We start from the raw sequence: 16593 nt of genomic DNA, 5'->3' as shown, positions 1-16593 counted from the left end.
CTCCGGGGTTGGAGGCAACGTGCCATCCCGCCCCTCCCTAGAGGCCCGGGTGTGAGAGGCGGTCAGGGTAGCTCTCTGTCCTCCTTTATCAGTTAGCACTTCCCAGCACTTTGGCAGCAGAGGCCCCAGCCTCGCAGCTGCCCCGGCCGGGGCGTGTAGGGGACCCTGCCGGGGCAGAGCAGGGGGACACCCGGCCGCCGCCCGGGGGAGCTCGGCGGCAGCAGCGGGGCCGACACGTGGGGACGGGCGGCCTTCAGCACCGCGGACAGCGAGCGCCGAGGCGCGGTTCAGCACCGCCAGGCGGACGGCGCCGCCGCCCCCTGAGCCGATTAGTGGGGCCGGGCGCGGATCAGGCCGCGGGGCGCGGGGCGCCGGCCGGTTGCAGCGGGACCCATGGTTGGCCTCTTTTACAGCTCTGGGGCATGGAGGGCAAGGAGAGGTGAGCAGAGTCGGTCCCCCAGTGTCCTGCCCCACGCTGCACCTTGGAGCATCCAGACGGAGGGGGACCAGCGATGCCTCTGGGGATGAATAAGCATGGATCTCGCTCTACTACCTCTTTGCCTCCGGACCCCACAGAGATCGTCAGGAGCAAGGCCTGCTCCCGAAGGGTCAAGCTCAACGTGGGGGGGCTGGCCCACGAGGTTCTCTGGCGGACCTTGGACAGGTTGCCACGGACCAGGCTGGGTAAGCTCAGAGACTGCAACACACACGACTCCCTCATGGAGATCTGTGATGACTACAACCTGGAGGAGAATGAGTACTTCTTTGATAGGCATCCCGGGGCATTCACCTCAATCTTGAACTTCTACCGTACTGGCAAGCTGCACATGATGGAGGAGATGTGCGCCTTGTCCTTCAGCCAGGAGCTAGACTACTGGGGGGTGGATGAGATCTACCTGGAGTCCTGCTGCCAGGCCCGCTACCATCAGAAGAAGGAGCAGATGAATGAGGAGCTGAAGAGAGAAGCTGAGACACTGAGGGAAAGGGAAGGGGAGGAATTTGATAACACTTGCTGTGCTGAAAAAAGGAAAAAGCTCTGGGACCTCCTGGAGAAGCCCAACTCCTCCGTAGCGGCCAAGGTAAGACCTCTACATTTCTTCTCAAGTCTTGTCTATGTCGGCTTATGACTGGTGACACTTACAGGAGGTGTTGTCCTGCTATACTTGATTTAGTGTCTAGGCACTTGTGGCTGGTTGGGTGCTGTGAATAAAGTGTAGAAAACCTTGGATGCAAACAAGTTTTAGTGTATCTTTTGTCAGTAGTTTGAAAAGGATCTGGTTTGAGCTTCACTGTAGCAGCCAAGGAGGCTCAGTGTAGGAACAGCTTTAATGGCCTGTGGGTCAGCATACACTGATTCGTGTGGCTGGAGGTTGTAAACTTATTCTCCAGTGAGAATTCTCCAGTGTCTTGGTGCATTTTGTAACATTTTTGTGGTTTACAATGTGTGCCTCCTACTGCTTAACCAAACTGGCTTTTAAGAAGTGGAAATCTACTTGAACTCTTAGACCTAGGGTCAGTCAGCAAACAATGCCTTCCCTTCTAGAGCTTAATTTAAAGTTTTATGGTGAAATACACCTTTTAGTTGTTTGTATTGTGCAATCCTATGCTGTGGGTTTGCTGAAGCTGGTGTTGGAGTTTAATCCTTTACCTGATTCCAGCCTTTATTGCGTCTTCCTGTGCAATACTACTGCAGCTCTGTCTCTGTCAATAGTTGAAGTGCTGCTTACTCTTAAGTTGGTGCCAGTGCAACAGATCTATTTGAAGATATTTGGAAGCTAAGATCCATGTTAGGAGAAACCGGTGTCAGAGTTGGCTCTGGTAATTTAGCTGTCTCATGTTAGTCACATTCTTTAGTGAGGAAAATCTCGATGAACACAGTGATTCAGTAACCATGGGGACAAAAGTGAAGGGGAAGAGGTTGAAACTGTGGGATGAATAACTGAAAAGCATTAGAGACTGAGCAGCAGGGACAAAAACTTGAGTTTTCTACTACTGTTGTTATCATTTTATGGAAAAGAAGTAGAACAAGGCCCCGACTACCTCTAATGTCACATCCCTGTTGTACACATATTTGCAAATGCAAACTTTATCTCCATCCCATAGGAAGTCTGGCTTTGGTGGGCTACTTATGAAAGCAGACTACCTCTTTCCCAGTCTTTTCTCTTGTGAATATGTTGCACATCATGAACCAAAAGCATGTCTGAAAGTTTGGGAAAGGGATTTTATGAAGTGTGGAGCTAAATGGCTCATTTTGGCAGGGGAAGGGAGAGGCATGGTCAGCTGCTGAACTGATTATCACTTTTTTAATGACAAATGGAGCCCCAGAATATCTTTTTCTCTCCAATGGCACAGATGACAGTGTGCTGAACGCATTAATCATTTATAAGGCTCCTTTGGCACAGTCCTGGAATCCTGAAACACAGGCCCCAGGCTTTGCTGTCTGTGGCACTGACTCAAAATCCATTAGAGACTGTTGATGTTCATGATTTATTGTATGTGAGCAGGGGTCATTCTTGCCAAATAAGTGCCTTTTGTGATTTATAAATTAAATACACTCCAGCTTCATTTTCTGAGAAAATTCTCAGAGTAAGTGAATTCAGCATTGCAGGCTCTGGATTAATTGAAAGTGAATGGCAATGTGTTGTTACCCTTCCCATTTAAAGCTACCATTCTGTGACTTTTTTGCAGTAATGAAAAGGGTACTCTATGTTTTCAGACCTCAAATATTCCAGCAGTTCCCAAACACAGATTGCTACTCATTGCAAGTGTAGCAAGGAAAATGGGCATGATGAACAATTAGCTTACCAGGCAGGGACAGAAGATCTGCTAAGCCTATTCTTCATCCAATTTTCTCCCTGCTGGTGAATAGCATTTCTTTCATGCCGGAGTATGCCCTTTGCTCTGATCACCTTCACGAGAATTTATTTCACATCTTGGACAGGCTGGACCTAGTCTTCAACTTTTGATGGAAGGACCTGGGAGAAGGACTTGGCAGCCTGACCTGTTATCTGACCTACCCAGCTGTGCCCAGACTTTGTTTCAGGCTGCATTTTCTAAATATGAGTCTCTGCCCGATAGCTCCTGGCCAGCTTTCCTCATCTGTCTGCTCAGCAGAGCGCTTTTGCTGAGGCCATGAGCCTCCAGGAACTTCTGTCACCTTTCCTAAAGCCAGACTCTATCTGTCTTGCCAGGTCTGGGAGCTCAAACTGTTCCTCTAGAAAGGGAACAAAGTAAACTATTCTGAGGTTTAATGACTGTCTCTGAAGGACCTGAAATCACTGCTGGGAAATCTGTGCTACTCTTGTTTATTCTTTTTCTTCAGACTTGTGCCACCTGGTGTAAAGCTTTTTTCCATTCAAATGTAACAAACATTCTCCCTTCATGTTTTCTTTAAGAAGTCTAGGAAATGTCTACAAATGCAGGTTCTCACCCAAATTCATCACAGTCCCTCTGTAAGCCATGCCCTATGATCTAACTTCTGCACAAGCACAGGGTCCTTCCTCTTATTCCTGCTCATAACTTAACATTTTTGCACAACACCCGACCTGACTCTTCCATAACATCTTACTGTAGAACTTCTTATGGTTATACTGGGACCAGTTAAATCCTGAGAGCAAATTGTTTTCTATTCGTGGTTGATATTAAAAAAAAAAAAAAGAAAGAAAGAATCGCATGTGATGCACCTCAAGGTGGAGAACAGCATTCAAATGAAAGCCAAACAATCTCTCAGACCTTAATTTTTGTTGTTCTTTTATATAATTATGTTCTTTTATATACTGGGGATTTACCCATATCTCTTGACTGATTTGTCTGGGTTTTAAACTAACCACCTCATGGCAAGCAGTGTCTTATTTATGTGTGGTGCCTCACCCTGCATGTGAAAGAATACTGTTAGATTTTATCATACCCACTCTTTGACAGCCTCCAGATTTCTGCAGTGAGGCAGGCATCAGACAACTGTGATGCCCCTGCTTGCTGTGTTGTTGGACCCCAGCCCTAGAGAGGGGTGTTTGCTCCTTTCCTATGATGCTGCAGTCCATTGCAGCTGTAACCAAAGCTGCACCATCATTGTGTGAGGTGCCATGAAATTGTGGGGCAGCACCCCAGCCCTTCCCCATGGTCAGACTGTGCAACAGGCACTCAAAGAGTTTTGCCCACAAGTCCATTGAAGTTGGAGGTGCTTGCTTGTGCCATACTCCTCTGTGTTCACCTTGCCCAATGGGAAAACCCCTATGCACAGAACTGAGGACTGAGAGACTCTCTCACAAATGAAAACAAAACCACAACAATTAACAGGCAGTTATTTAATAAAGCTCTTCCTTTCTCTCTCTCCAGCCTTACAAGATACTTTAAAGGATCGGTTTCTCCTGCTTCCTGTGACTTTATATGCCCGCATATCCCTGAGAAATACTCACTGCAGTCTTTGTGGATGCTTCCTCCTCTTCCTTCAGTCACTGCTTTTGCATATTCCTGCTTATTTTTATCATTCTTCCAGTCTCCCTTAACAGTTTGGTGGTTGGGTTTTGTGTGGTGGTTTTTTTAAATAGCATTCCTCCTGTACTTTGGTGTACTTGCAACGTTCATTTTTAACCATAGATGACTCTCTCTGGTGCTCACTTCTGTCTGGGCTTACCCTGGGTGAAGATGAGGTGCAGGTATTTTCTGGAGTAGCTATTACATTTTATTGTGTGATAGTTTTCCTCAGAAAAGTAAAGCTGCTCTCCAGAAGCCAAGAGGAACTGCTGTTTTTCTTTTGGGACTTAGTGTCCATCTCAGGGCAGTAGTTCTCCAGCACTTTGGTTTGGGCTTTTAATCTTAGTTACTCTTTCCTTTGCCTGGGCAGGTGGTTTCTGTCACCCACAACCCAGATAGCAGCCCTGGGTTTCCAAAGCTCATGTTTTGATTGTATCTGTGACTTTCATTTTTCTGATGCAGCTACTTGGCTTTTCTGCTATATGTAAGGGACTTTCCCCTTCATCTGAAAAAAGCCTTTGGAGATTGTCAAAAGCATAGCCTGTAGTGGTTGTTTTCTAGAGCCACATGGGTCTACCTGCCTGGTGAGACATTCCTACTCCTTGGGACAGCCAGCCTAGCAGGAAATCCAACTAGGCTTCACGGCATCATGAAAAAAATCACAGACTGCAGTTGTTCCATGCTTTCCAGAATAAACAAATAATAAATTAGACCAACTCAACATCTTAATTAACTTTTATAGTCTTGGAAATCTTCTGATTACCTGGGCCTTTCCAGCAACTCTGCAAGAACATTGCCCTTTTTGCCTCTTAGGAGGAAAAGAAGTCCTTTCTTTTTTTAGCCCTTACAAATTATTTCCCCAATCAATATTTGAGCAATTAGTGTTGCATGGGGGAGGGGGGATGGGGCGAAGTCTGCTCATCTTACAGACTCCTCTGCATGTGCTGGTTTCATCTATTTTTCTCTTGCTGTCCTGAAGGCTGAGAAAAACATGATGACATCACCCACTTTGCAAAAAGCTTCTCTGCATATCTGCATGTCAAATAGGATGTGCACTTCCTCTCCTCCTCTCTGCCTCCACTTCCCACTTGTCCCTGTCCTGGTGGGAGCTCAGCTGCAGCAATCCCTCTGTTCTGGCAGGCTATTTCTCATCCTTTCCCCTGTTCCTACTATGTTTTTGCCAGTGCAATAATATCTCTTTTATCCTTGAAAACATGCATCTCCAATTCAGTAATCTTATTATGCATGCCTCTACATTTGTTGAACAGCTTTTCCTGAGCTGCCCACTGCTCTCTGCTGCTAATCTCTGAATGCATTGCTCAGGGATTGGGGAGGTTGCTCTGTAAGCTTTTTCCTTATTATTGTTGATAGTAGTGACAAAATAAGAATGATAAAGCCTCTTGGAGATGCATTCGCTACATCTAGAGCGTTCTTCCCCCACATGGGCTTTCTATTCCTGGCCCTCCCTTATGGCATGCAATTTTCATTCATCTCTAAACCTGCCTGAATTTAGCATTCAGCAGAGGAAACCTCTCTCCCTAATTGAAGGGCTCACATCTTAGCCATGTCTTGTCTGTCTCTGAGACCTCTATCACAGGGCAGATGTTAACTTTGTCTGTAAAGTCAGATTGTCCATATTTTGCTTGCATTTGTGAGTCTCCTTTTTCTGATGCAGCTACTGCTTTGGCTTTTCTGCTATAGATAGGAGACTCTTTCACTTCATCCAAAGTAAACTCTTGCCTTTGGAGATTCTCAAAAGTAGAGCCTCATTCCAAAGTCTTTCCCCTGGGTTTAGGGATTTGTCACTTTGATCTATAGCTTATTGCTGGGTTTCTAGCACAGCACTGTCCTGTGGACCCATAAACAATTGTGGCTCTGTATCAATCTTTTTTCATCCTGCAGATCCTTTCTGTTTGTCCTTCCAGTGGACTTCTTAAATCTTTTGTTTGGGGACCCCTAATTCCTATGTTCACTTCCCTGCAACGTGTCCTTTGCTTCTCACTGATGACCTTCCCACAATGTATTGCTGTGCTGCCAGTTCCCAAAACTCCTCTGCATTATAGCCTCCCAGTTTAAGAGGGAGAGGAAAAATACTCCTTAGTAATATTGCCGGGCTGGTAATTAGGTCTGTTGATTCTTTCCTGGCTCTAAAGGATGTTACTGGAAGTCCCTACAACATGGGAGACATCCTGGCCATTGATTTTGACTTGTTAGTCTCTCACGTCCTTAATGCAACATTGCATGTTATTTCTTGGGTGGGATGCATCTTCCAACAAGAAGCTTGTGCTAAACTCTCCAGATTAAATCCTCACCCTTCAAGGGTGATCCTTTCTCCAGACCTGTTATTGCTGCTCTGAGCAGCTGTTGGATCCAGGCAGGCAGCTGCCTGCCATTTCCTACCTGAAAATGGTTTGAGCAGGCACAGTTTAAGGTGCCAGCATCTCCAGTCAAAAGGGCAGGAAATCTCACAAGAATGGAAAGTCTGTGTTTTGTTCAACTGTAAATGCAGAGGTTTAGCAATTATGGGATTTGTAAGAAGTGTGCTGGGCCTGTTCCTCCCAGGAGATGCCAGCATGGTGTAATGCTCACATGTGGGTGCAGCTTTGGCTGGTACCTGTGCAAAGCACTCACGTGCTTCTGAGCCAAGCTCGTTGTGCCCAATAGGTGAGCTCTGACTGCAGTGATGCTCAGAGCTGGCTATGCAGAGGCATTCCTAAGCTGGGTGAAAAAAATCAATTCCTTTCACTTTTTTTTTTTTTTAAGGAAAACTTTTTCTTCTTCTAACTCTTCTTACAGAGTGGGATAAATAGCCTCACCATCACATTCCTGCTTTTGCCTGTTCCTCTTGATCCTGAAGATCACAATTTTCTTCTGATTTCTCTTGACGTAAATGCCCTCACGGAGAGGAATAATCTGATGTTACTTTTACAACATGAACGTTGCTATTTATCATTGCTAATGGCAAAATATTTACGTCAAAGAAAGTTCACAGCTGATCACTTAGTTCTTATAATAAACACAGTCAATATGATTTACTCCATGGAGATGTCTGGCAACAACAGAAGAGGCACAATGTGGCCAGTGAATGTGAGCAAGACATTAATATTAGCCTCTCTGAAGAAGCTTTACATGGCAGCTATATGTTGTCACTGCTTCTACTACATTAGGGCAGATGAGGATCAGACCCTTACTGTTATGATGGTTTCCCAGTTTCTTTTCAAGATCTAGAGGCTCAGTAACATCACAGGCTGGGTTGGCTTCCCAGGTGTTGTGACTGCACTGTGGTGCAGCAAGATCCCAGTTCAGGTTCAGAGGTCGCTGTCCTTGTGGGGCAAAACTGCTTCAAGGGCTGAGTGGGTAAATCGGCTCTGCATTGCTCTGTGCCATGGACCTATGAGCTGGCAACTGCTTAGGGAGCACTGCCCCACACCCCCTCACTTAACTGTCATGCCTGAGCTGCTTTAACGTTGCCACTCTTTATCCTTAAGATGACCTTGCCCTAAGCTTAGTCCCTGGGGCAGTAGCTACATGTTCACCTCCTGGTGAATTACTCAGTACAGCAAAAGTAAACCTTTTAGGAAGCTTCCCCTGTGAGTTTGCCTGCTCTCTGGTTTCTCTCTGCTGTCCTAGCTTTTCTTGGCTTCCCCTCTCTGCTTTACAACCTGACACTAGCTGAACATGTTCACCAGTAGGACTCAGGGAGATGTCTTCCTGATTTTTAATGAAAAAAAAAATCTACTCTTTATTCCAGAGCAAGCCTAGAAAAGTGCTCACCATCCCTAGGCAGGCACCATGCCTTTGTGCCTGCCATATCCCCTCCCAAAACATTATCATTTAAATATCCCAAGTACATTTGTTTTTCTGTGTCCCCCAATAACACCAGCAGCCTCAGTCCTGTTTCTGTGGAGGGTAAAAATCCCATTGAATGTAATGGGAACAGGTGAGTATTACAATGTCAGTGCTCATCAAGCAAAGCTCTCAAAGTGCTTTGAAAAGATGGATTAGTTAAGGCCAGGACAAACCTCTGATATGTGTATTATCTGCATCTTAAAGTAGTGATCGTTGCCCAAGGTCAGTGAGGAAGGATAGGGTAGGGCTGTGGGGAGACCCTAGCTTGCCCCTGTCCCATGTTGCCAGTACACCTTAATGGTCCAGATGAGCTTCCAGCAGCCCCTGCCAGCTGCCTACAGTGAGATATTGCACAGGGAAAGGTGCTGGCAACCCTCTGACAGCTTATCTAAGGGGAAAGAGTGGGAAGTTGAACCTCTCTTTGTTTCAGCACAGGCATTCCTACATAAATGAGCCTAACTTGCATGTGAATGTCCTAGAAAACTTTATCATGTTTGGGGAATGATTAGGTAGAGGAAAACTGCAAGTTTTCCTCTGGTAGGTGTAAAAGCAGAAGGTCTGTCCTGGGGCACTTTCAGTGCTCTCTGGTGCAGTTTTGGCTGTAGAGAGGGGACATCATGAAGTGTTTTGAATAGCAAGACTATAGATGTTAGACTACTTGCAAAAATCTGTATTGTCAAATGCTAAATCCTAATGCATAGCCCATGCAGTCTATATTGATATGGATGCACATACACTGCATTAAAATTGCTCCTCCATGTGAGAATTCCTTTGCACCAAAATTAAGCTCTGTAAGGAAGATATTTACTTTCAGTTAAGAACTAATCCCAGCAATCAGCTCCTCTTTGGGCACAGCAAGCATAATGAACAACTTGAACATTATTCCACAGGAGTAGTATCTCCTCAAAGCAATTGCCATCTTTGATGATAACATTATCAGTGTGAATGAGAAGATCAGAGTAGGAGCTTCTTGGCAGTTTAGAGGTTCCTTTCAGCCTGGCCTTGAAGATATAATGAGAGATTCAGGAACATTCCCCTTTCCCCATTCATAATTCTCTCACAGGACTGTTGTAATTCCTGTGAGTGTTTTTGGTGAAGTTTGCAGCTATTCTGGTCCTGCAATGTGGACTATTGGTCCAAGGGCTGTGAATGCTCAGTGACTCATACCCTGAGATGCTGGCACTGCAGTGTGGGGAAGGTGGCCTTAACTCACCACTCTGCTTCTTGATCATGTGTCTGAAATGTGAGTTTTGATAAGAGAAACTGATAGCAAAGCAAAACCTGAAGTACCTGTGGTGCCTGAGTCTCATCTTGACAACATCCATCAGACATCCGTCTCATGATAAAAAACTGATGTCAGTAACACAAGCTGGGTGAACAGTCCAAACAAATGGAAATAACAATTTTATAGTTCAGTTTTTATGTGGTACATAATAAGTTGCAGTTATTATGAGCTGACCTTATTCAGTGCTGTTTGAACTAGGATTTATGCAGCCTCTAGCCAAAAGCACAGATTAGTTTTGGTTTATTTTATTTAAGTCCATTTGCTCTTGCTCATTTTTGAAAAAATTGGAGCTGTAAATCTCATTTAAGTGCATAAACAGCATAAATATCAGAAATGCTCTCTCATTGGTACTGATGGACATGATGTTTCTAAAACATGATTATACTTAAATTTAGTTTTATACTTAAGATTCCTTGTGAGTATCTTTTAAAATGCTCATTTTACTGAAAGAATGAATTGAAGATGGAAGCAAAGAGGTCTGTCTCAGTCTCACTACTTAAAATCTTTTGTAGAGGGAGGAACTCTGGTAAGCACCCTTCCCATGATACAAGGAATCTCTTCCATGTGCCAGGTATGCTTTGCTTGGCTGTTATCAATGGTATCTGATAGTAATGTAACCTGGGAAGGGAAAAACAATGTGGCACAAAGCACCAAGCACAACTCCTTGTTCCAATGACTCTTTTATATGACTGTGTCCAGTCTTAACCTTTTCTGCAGCAATTCAGCGTCTGGTTGTCCCTGGCTTTCTCTCTTCTGGCATCTGAGTGCATCGTAACACGTTTGTCCTCCCAGTTTTCTTGAGAAGGAGAACAGTGCAACTATCCTGATGTGCTTGGAGAGGGTACAGTGGAACTAACTGGCTTCTCAGGGTCTGTGACAGAGCAAGGAATGGAGTTATAATCCACCCCTAATCCCTGGGCCACTTTTTCTCTAGCGCAGCTGTGTTCTGGCCATAAGCATTCAAGAGGCAGCTGTAACGCACAAGAGTCTCATGCTTCCATGAAACTGCCCAGGAATCTATCTCAGACTGGGTTTCCTCATCTTTCTGGGAAGCTTCTTTGCATCTGGCGTGTTCTCAGCTCTGAACAAACCTCACACACATTGCTGCAATTTTTCTGTTTTTCAAACTGTCCGTTTATTGCTCTGCACAACTTATTTTGCCTTGTGAGCTTTTATTGCCTGTCGTGGTCACACATTAAACTCAACTGCTGCATTTGACCACTTCCACCATTAGTAACTGCTGTAACATCCCTGTGCTTCTTCATGCCTGACCATTTCAAAAAGTTAAGAGTTCCTCAGGTGTCTGTGTAGAAAAGGAACATAAGTCACTTTTTGAAGCAATGTTTGCTGTCAGAAGAAGCCAGCCTCAGTGGTGGAACAGGGAGCTTTCACTCCTTGTTTACTTATTTTGTGTATTTTTGGTAAATCTGTCTTTCATGACATAAAATTTAAGTCTTTTTAGAATATAAAAGAAAAGGGGAAAACAAAGTGGTGTCTCCTCTCCTGTCAATATGCCAGAAGTTTATTAATAATACATAATAATTATACATTGCGTTTCTTAGCTCCTTTCATCTGAAGATCTTCAAGTGCTTCACAAACGCTAATTAAGTAATCCTTGTGACTGCCTCATGCAGTAACTATTATTATCGATCTACACTGAAATGTGGCAGTGCAGAAGAAATAGTAAATAAGAAAATCTTCCAGATACAGGCAAGAGCAAACCTGGTCTAGGAAGGTAAACTAAGCTGGAGCAGATGTCAGCATTTTGTAGCTGTCTTTTGTAAGTGAATCCACCAGTCTGCCTGTCAGTGTATCTGTGCTGTTGCATCTGAAGCTGACTGGTGTTGGGCACAGGCCGAAGATAGCAGTTAGGAGATTTTTTTCAGACCAACACTATATCACCTCTGCTGGCAAGGGGAAAGTTGCAATTGGCAGCAGAACTGGTGTCCCTGGTTGAAAACAGTGGAGCTGGTGGCAGAGGGCTCTCTGTAAAGCAGCCTCAGCAGTGGAGTTTACTAATCCTTGCTACAGGAGAGCTCCCAGTCTGAGTGTTTTTGCAAAGGAAGGAGCTAATCTAGCTCTCATCCTTCCATGCATAAAGCTTCAAGAAGTCCTGCACAGGGTGAACTGCAGAGCTCACCTTAGGTCTTTCCCCTCAGCCCTTGGACTAAGTTGCATGAGCATCTATTACTTTGACTGGTGTCACTTAGGACTGGGTTTGGCCTCAGCATAGCTCTTGCTAGGGTAGAACAGAGATCAAAAACAAATAAATACCAATGTTCTGGCAGCAGATGCCCACTCACTTTACAGCTTATTGCCAGTGAGCTGAATTAAACTGTAGTTGACACGTGGTTATTCTTAGCCTCTAATCTTCCCCAGGTAAGAATGCGATTGATCTCAGCAGGTTTTGCAGCATTTAGCTGAGGAAAGCCACATCCCTTAAATGCATAACCTGTTACTACATGGAAAGCAGGCTCAGGCAGCAGCAGGTTTGGGTTGCAGTGTTAAACACCTGCCAGCTTCTGTGATGTATTGAATAGGTTCTGTCACTTTTGGCAGGGAGGGTCTATAAGAAGGTGGTTTAGACCAGTTTCCCAGAAGTGTTGAAGACCTTCTGATACCATAAGAGCTCTCATATATGTCAACCTCTAGTTTTGCCTTCTGGAGGAGATGCAAAATGTCCTGACTGACATTCACGTGTGGCTAATTTTGACAAAGTTTTGGGGCTTGTAGCTGACTCTAGGTGTACTGCCTATTGTTGTTTTGAACCCTCAAGGTAAATTTGAAGCGGATGAGATGTGGTGTGCATGAAATCTGATTGATTCTTACTGATTTGGGATCTAATAGCTCTGCCTTGATTGAAGCGGATCTTACCAAAGGGAGCTTTTCAGGAGCAAGAACCTCACATCCTTCATGGCATTGAAGATACTGACAGATCCAGTGGTCACTGTATGTGTTTTGACTCCTTCCTGACTCCAAGTTCCCATATGTGGCTCAACAGGGCAATTTTGGGCTGTCCTAGTAAAGAGATATTCCCACCAAACATAAGATGTGCTGCATTGTAGATCATGTCAGATATCAGACTTCACTTTGCTAATTGATGTGTGTGTGCTCTCTGTCTGTGTTTACACACAGTGTTATTCTATAGGAGTAACTTTAGACTTCCTGCAATCCCAGGAAAGGTCTCGTTTAACACCTGCAACCCTGACCAAGGCCAGTTTCCACATATGCCACCTACCTACTGAAACATGAGACTTTCATCATGGTGGGAAAGCACATCAGGTCGCACTAGAGTGAGAGCTGGTCTCTCTTTCCTCTCTGAACACTGGGGCAGGAGCAATGCCATTATTTTTTCATGCCCATTAAGCTAAAGGAATTTGATAAAGTTTATAGCTATGAATGAGTGGCCATGAATAAAACCCACTTGTCTTAGCAGCTATTTTAAAGATGCTCTTAAGAGCTCCTTGAAAAGTGACTGTGCAATAGTTCAGGTTGTGCTGCCTTCTGGAAAACTTTCTTCAGGATCCAGATAACTTGGGCATGGGGATGCCACTTCCAGGAGTGATATTTATTTAATTCATAAACTCTTTGTAGGAAGTTCCACCTCTCAGTTTGATGTTTATCTAGTACTAAGAGTGACACTATCCTGATTCACAGCTTATATATGCTACCTCAAAACAAGTAATTAAGATGTTTTACAGAGAAAACAAAAACTGCTGTAGAAAGGTATGGGGTTTCCATAATTATTAAGCCCATAACCAAACCATCCTGCTTCTTGAAGAGGAGCAGCAGAAGGATGGGATTCCTCTGCCTGTTCCTCAACTGTGCAGCTCCCCTCACCACCATTTGTTCACTTAAACTGAGATCCCAGTTTTCAGCAGGACTCTGAGCTGTGCAAAGCAGTGAGAGATTGAAGGACCTGTTTGGTCATCCTCCTCTTGCACAGAAAAAATGATCTCCAAAACACTGAGTGAGGCAGCTATGGAGACAAAGTTACTGCTTGGGCAGTCCCTGCTGAATTCACCTAAACTGGTTGCATCACAGATTTTGTTGCTATAAACGAATCCTGGAGGAGCTGGGAGGTGTTCCCCCAGGAACTCCGTGCCAGTTGCAGTACATCAGCGCCTTGCTGATACTTTCCACCCAGGTGTAATCTGTGGTCTTGAGTGGAGCAGACCTTGGCAGTCATATGTGTGCTAAGGCAGGCCGAAGAGCGAGACGGTGCAGGCAGTTGCTGTGATTTAGCATGCAAATCAGGTAGCTGGATACGCAAATGTATCTTGTGGTTTATGGAAGCAATTACTTAATCTGTGTGTGGAAAAACAGGATAATTGTCTGCAACTTAGACGTATCATTGCATACTGTGCAGTTGTGTCAGCAACTGGTCAGCAAATCAGCTCCTTTTCATCAGTAATTAATGACTCTATATCCGAAGGGAAACTAAGCATCAAGTTGCTTCCTAATTTTATTATTTTCTTTTTGTTAACCTTCTTCCACAAGGTCCTTAATCAGTTCAAACCTCTGCTATCACTTCATCCCTTGTTCCTTACATGATCACCTTCTTACTGGAATATTTCTTTTCCTTGGCATTTTTGGGGGGGAATTTACCATAAAGCTGGTAAAAGGCTCATTCTTCCTGCCCATGACCTTCTGCATTGCAACCCCCTCTTAAAATGCCTATTTCTTTCAGTAAAAGTCCTTTACTTCTGACCTCCTTGCTGCAGTCCTTCTCAAAGTCCTGGTGAGTCCAGTGAGGCAAAATTTAGCCTAATGTCCTTGAATGGAATGTATGATCCCATGGGGTCATACTGTCCTAGTCTGTTTTCCCTCTGTGCAGGTGGGATTAAACTCCAAACTGAGATGATGGCCTTTTGGGCAGTGACATGGCTGATATTGGCAGATCAGGGGTCATGACCTGACTGGGAGTTTTCTGCACATACTCCAAAAGGGGATTTTTCTCTCTTGTGCCTTTGACCAACATCTGCAAAAGATGCAAAATCTCTCTTTGCTTTTTCCAGGCTTGTCTTGGTAGGATATAAATCCTTTGGACACCACTTCTTTGCCTTGTACTTGTACATTCAAGGGGCGAAATAAACACAGTCTGTCTTTTCATGCCCTGCTGGTACAGCATCATTTCTGCTTGTGTTCTTCAGAAGGAACAGAGATAAAGCTGAGTTTGGCCAGCTGTCACCTTTTTGATTTAGCGTCTTAGGTGGTCAACAGCTAATGATTAATCTTAAATGTCACCCCTTTTCCCTTCAGACTGACTCTTTAAACTATTGGGATGTTTCAGTACATTTTAAGTAAAGCAATGATGCCCTGTGCCAAAGAACAGAGAGCAAGCATGGCAGCTCTCCAGCCTCTGCACCTGTTCTGGTTTGCTTTTTGTGTGAAGTGCTGTCTAATTGTCATCTTCATTAGCAGCCCACTGAATTCTAGTGTGTGAGGGATTAAAAACTCTAATGAATATGGATTATTTCAAATATTTCCCTTTGGGACTCAGTACATAATGGAGATTTTTGGAGCTATATGTTCACATAATAACAAGGAATGGAGAATGCCTTCCCCTGCCCTTGTGTTAAGTTCTCTCTTAAGAGTGAGCATCAGAACAGATTCTCCCACACTGCTTAGTGCATAGATGATGCTCAAATCCAGATGACCCTTTGATTGGATCTTGACAGAGGTTAAAATGAAAACCTTGCTAAGAGTGAGGAAACAGCACACACATAACTTTCAGCATGTGAGTAGTCTCCTTGAAGTCAACAAGTCTTAAGCATCTGCTCATTGTTAAGCATGCAGCAGAGAGGGAGCAAGTTATGGTGCAATTAAAGGACCATTTTGTTGAGGAGGGCAGCAGTGTGTGCTGGCTAAATTTTATGATAATAAGGACATTTTTCTCCTCCAAGTAAAATCCTTCAGTGCTTGAGGTTAATGTGGCATCTGCAATATCCATGAGGCCTGGAGAGATTGTTTCTGTGGAACAGATGTTCAACAATCTGCAATTTTTTTCCCTTGTCGTTTTGGATGCTTTTTTGCTTCTGCTTGCAGAAATTGGATCCTTCCTATCTCCAGGGGATGCTATTCTCTGCCCTGGTCAGTTTCTGTGGTGTTCCTCCTGAGGAGATCACAGAGCACTCTGCAGGAGTCTGCCTAAGCCCACTTTGCAGGCAGGGAAACTGAGGCATGCTGACACTAGTAGCTTTCCCAACTCCCAGGTCAGGTTTGAGCAGCAGGCAAGTGTTTCCCACACCCAACCTCCCATGCAGGCAGTGCCAAACCACCCACCCAGGCTGGTGCCCATCTGACATGTGCTGTACACACTTGGCCAGGGCTCAAAGCAGGTGAAAGGTGACTACCTCCCTCGGCAGCGTCCTAACCTGGTAGGCCACAGTGCAACACCTCATGAGCCTGAGTCCTAGCACCCTCTGTGACTGTTAAAGTCTCATCTGCTTTTTGTGGCTCTAACTGTGACAGTGCTGGGCCCAGGAGCTGTGAGCTGTGGCTGTAACGGGCAAGGGAATCTGTATTTTCTCTGATTCAGCCATCTGTCTTCATTCCACACTCAGATCAAGTCCTTTCCTCTCCTTGGTGAACCCAGCAGTTGGATTCTCTCTCCTGGCAGCATTGCAAAGCTAGTCTTGCTGGAAAGGAGTGGGATGAAGCAGGGAGAACCTCTTTTTGGAAATATCCTCCCCAACTGTATAGCAAAAGCCCTCTCGAAGCAGAAATCCATGTAACAGCAGCTCTGCAATGGGCCAGGTTTCTCACCAGGGTGAAGGAATAGGATGCCCTTTCAGGAGTGCAATTATATCAATAGGCTGGTAGAGGTAGAGCAGCTTAAACTGTTCTGCTTTTCTGTAGCTTTTTTTTTTTTTTTCCCCAGAAAAAGAAAGGGATAAAAATTTTACAGGAACTTTCAAGCAGTTCCAGAGCAGGATCCTGCTGTAGGGGCAGCAGCTGAGCAGTGGCCTCAGGGAAAGCCTCCA

The 16593-nt window shown here is 44.7% G+C and overlaps 1 protein-coding gene across 1 annotated transcript in view; it reads left to right on the top strand.

Moving 5' to 3' along the window:
- The first annotated feature begins 512 nt into the window (after nucleotides 1-512).
- KCNB1 (potassium voltage-gated channel subfamily B member 1) overlaps nucleotides 513-16593 on the top strand; it is a 121165-nt gene continuing 105084 nt past the window's right edge. Inside the window, exon 1 of the mRNA XM_054391940.1 lies at nucleotides 513-1079. Coding sequence (XP_054247915.1) covers nucleotides 513-1079 — 567 coding nt within the window. The remainder of the gene's footprint in view (nucleotides 1080-16593) is intronic.

This window comes from Indicator indicator, chromosome 24 (genome assembly GCF_027791375.1).
Source record: "Indicator indicator isolate 239-I01 chromosome 24, UM_Iind_1.1, whole genome shotgun sequence".
In the NCBI taxonomy this organism is placed as follows: Eukaryota; Metazoa; Chordata; class Aves; order Piciformes; family Indicatoridae; genus Indicator; species Indicator indicator.
This window is presented reverse-complemented; position numbering and strand designations above follow the sequence as displayed.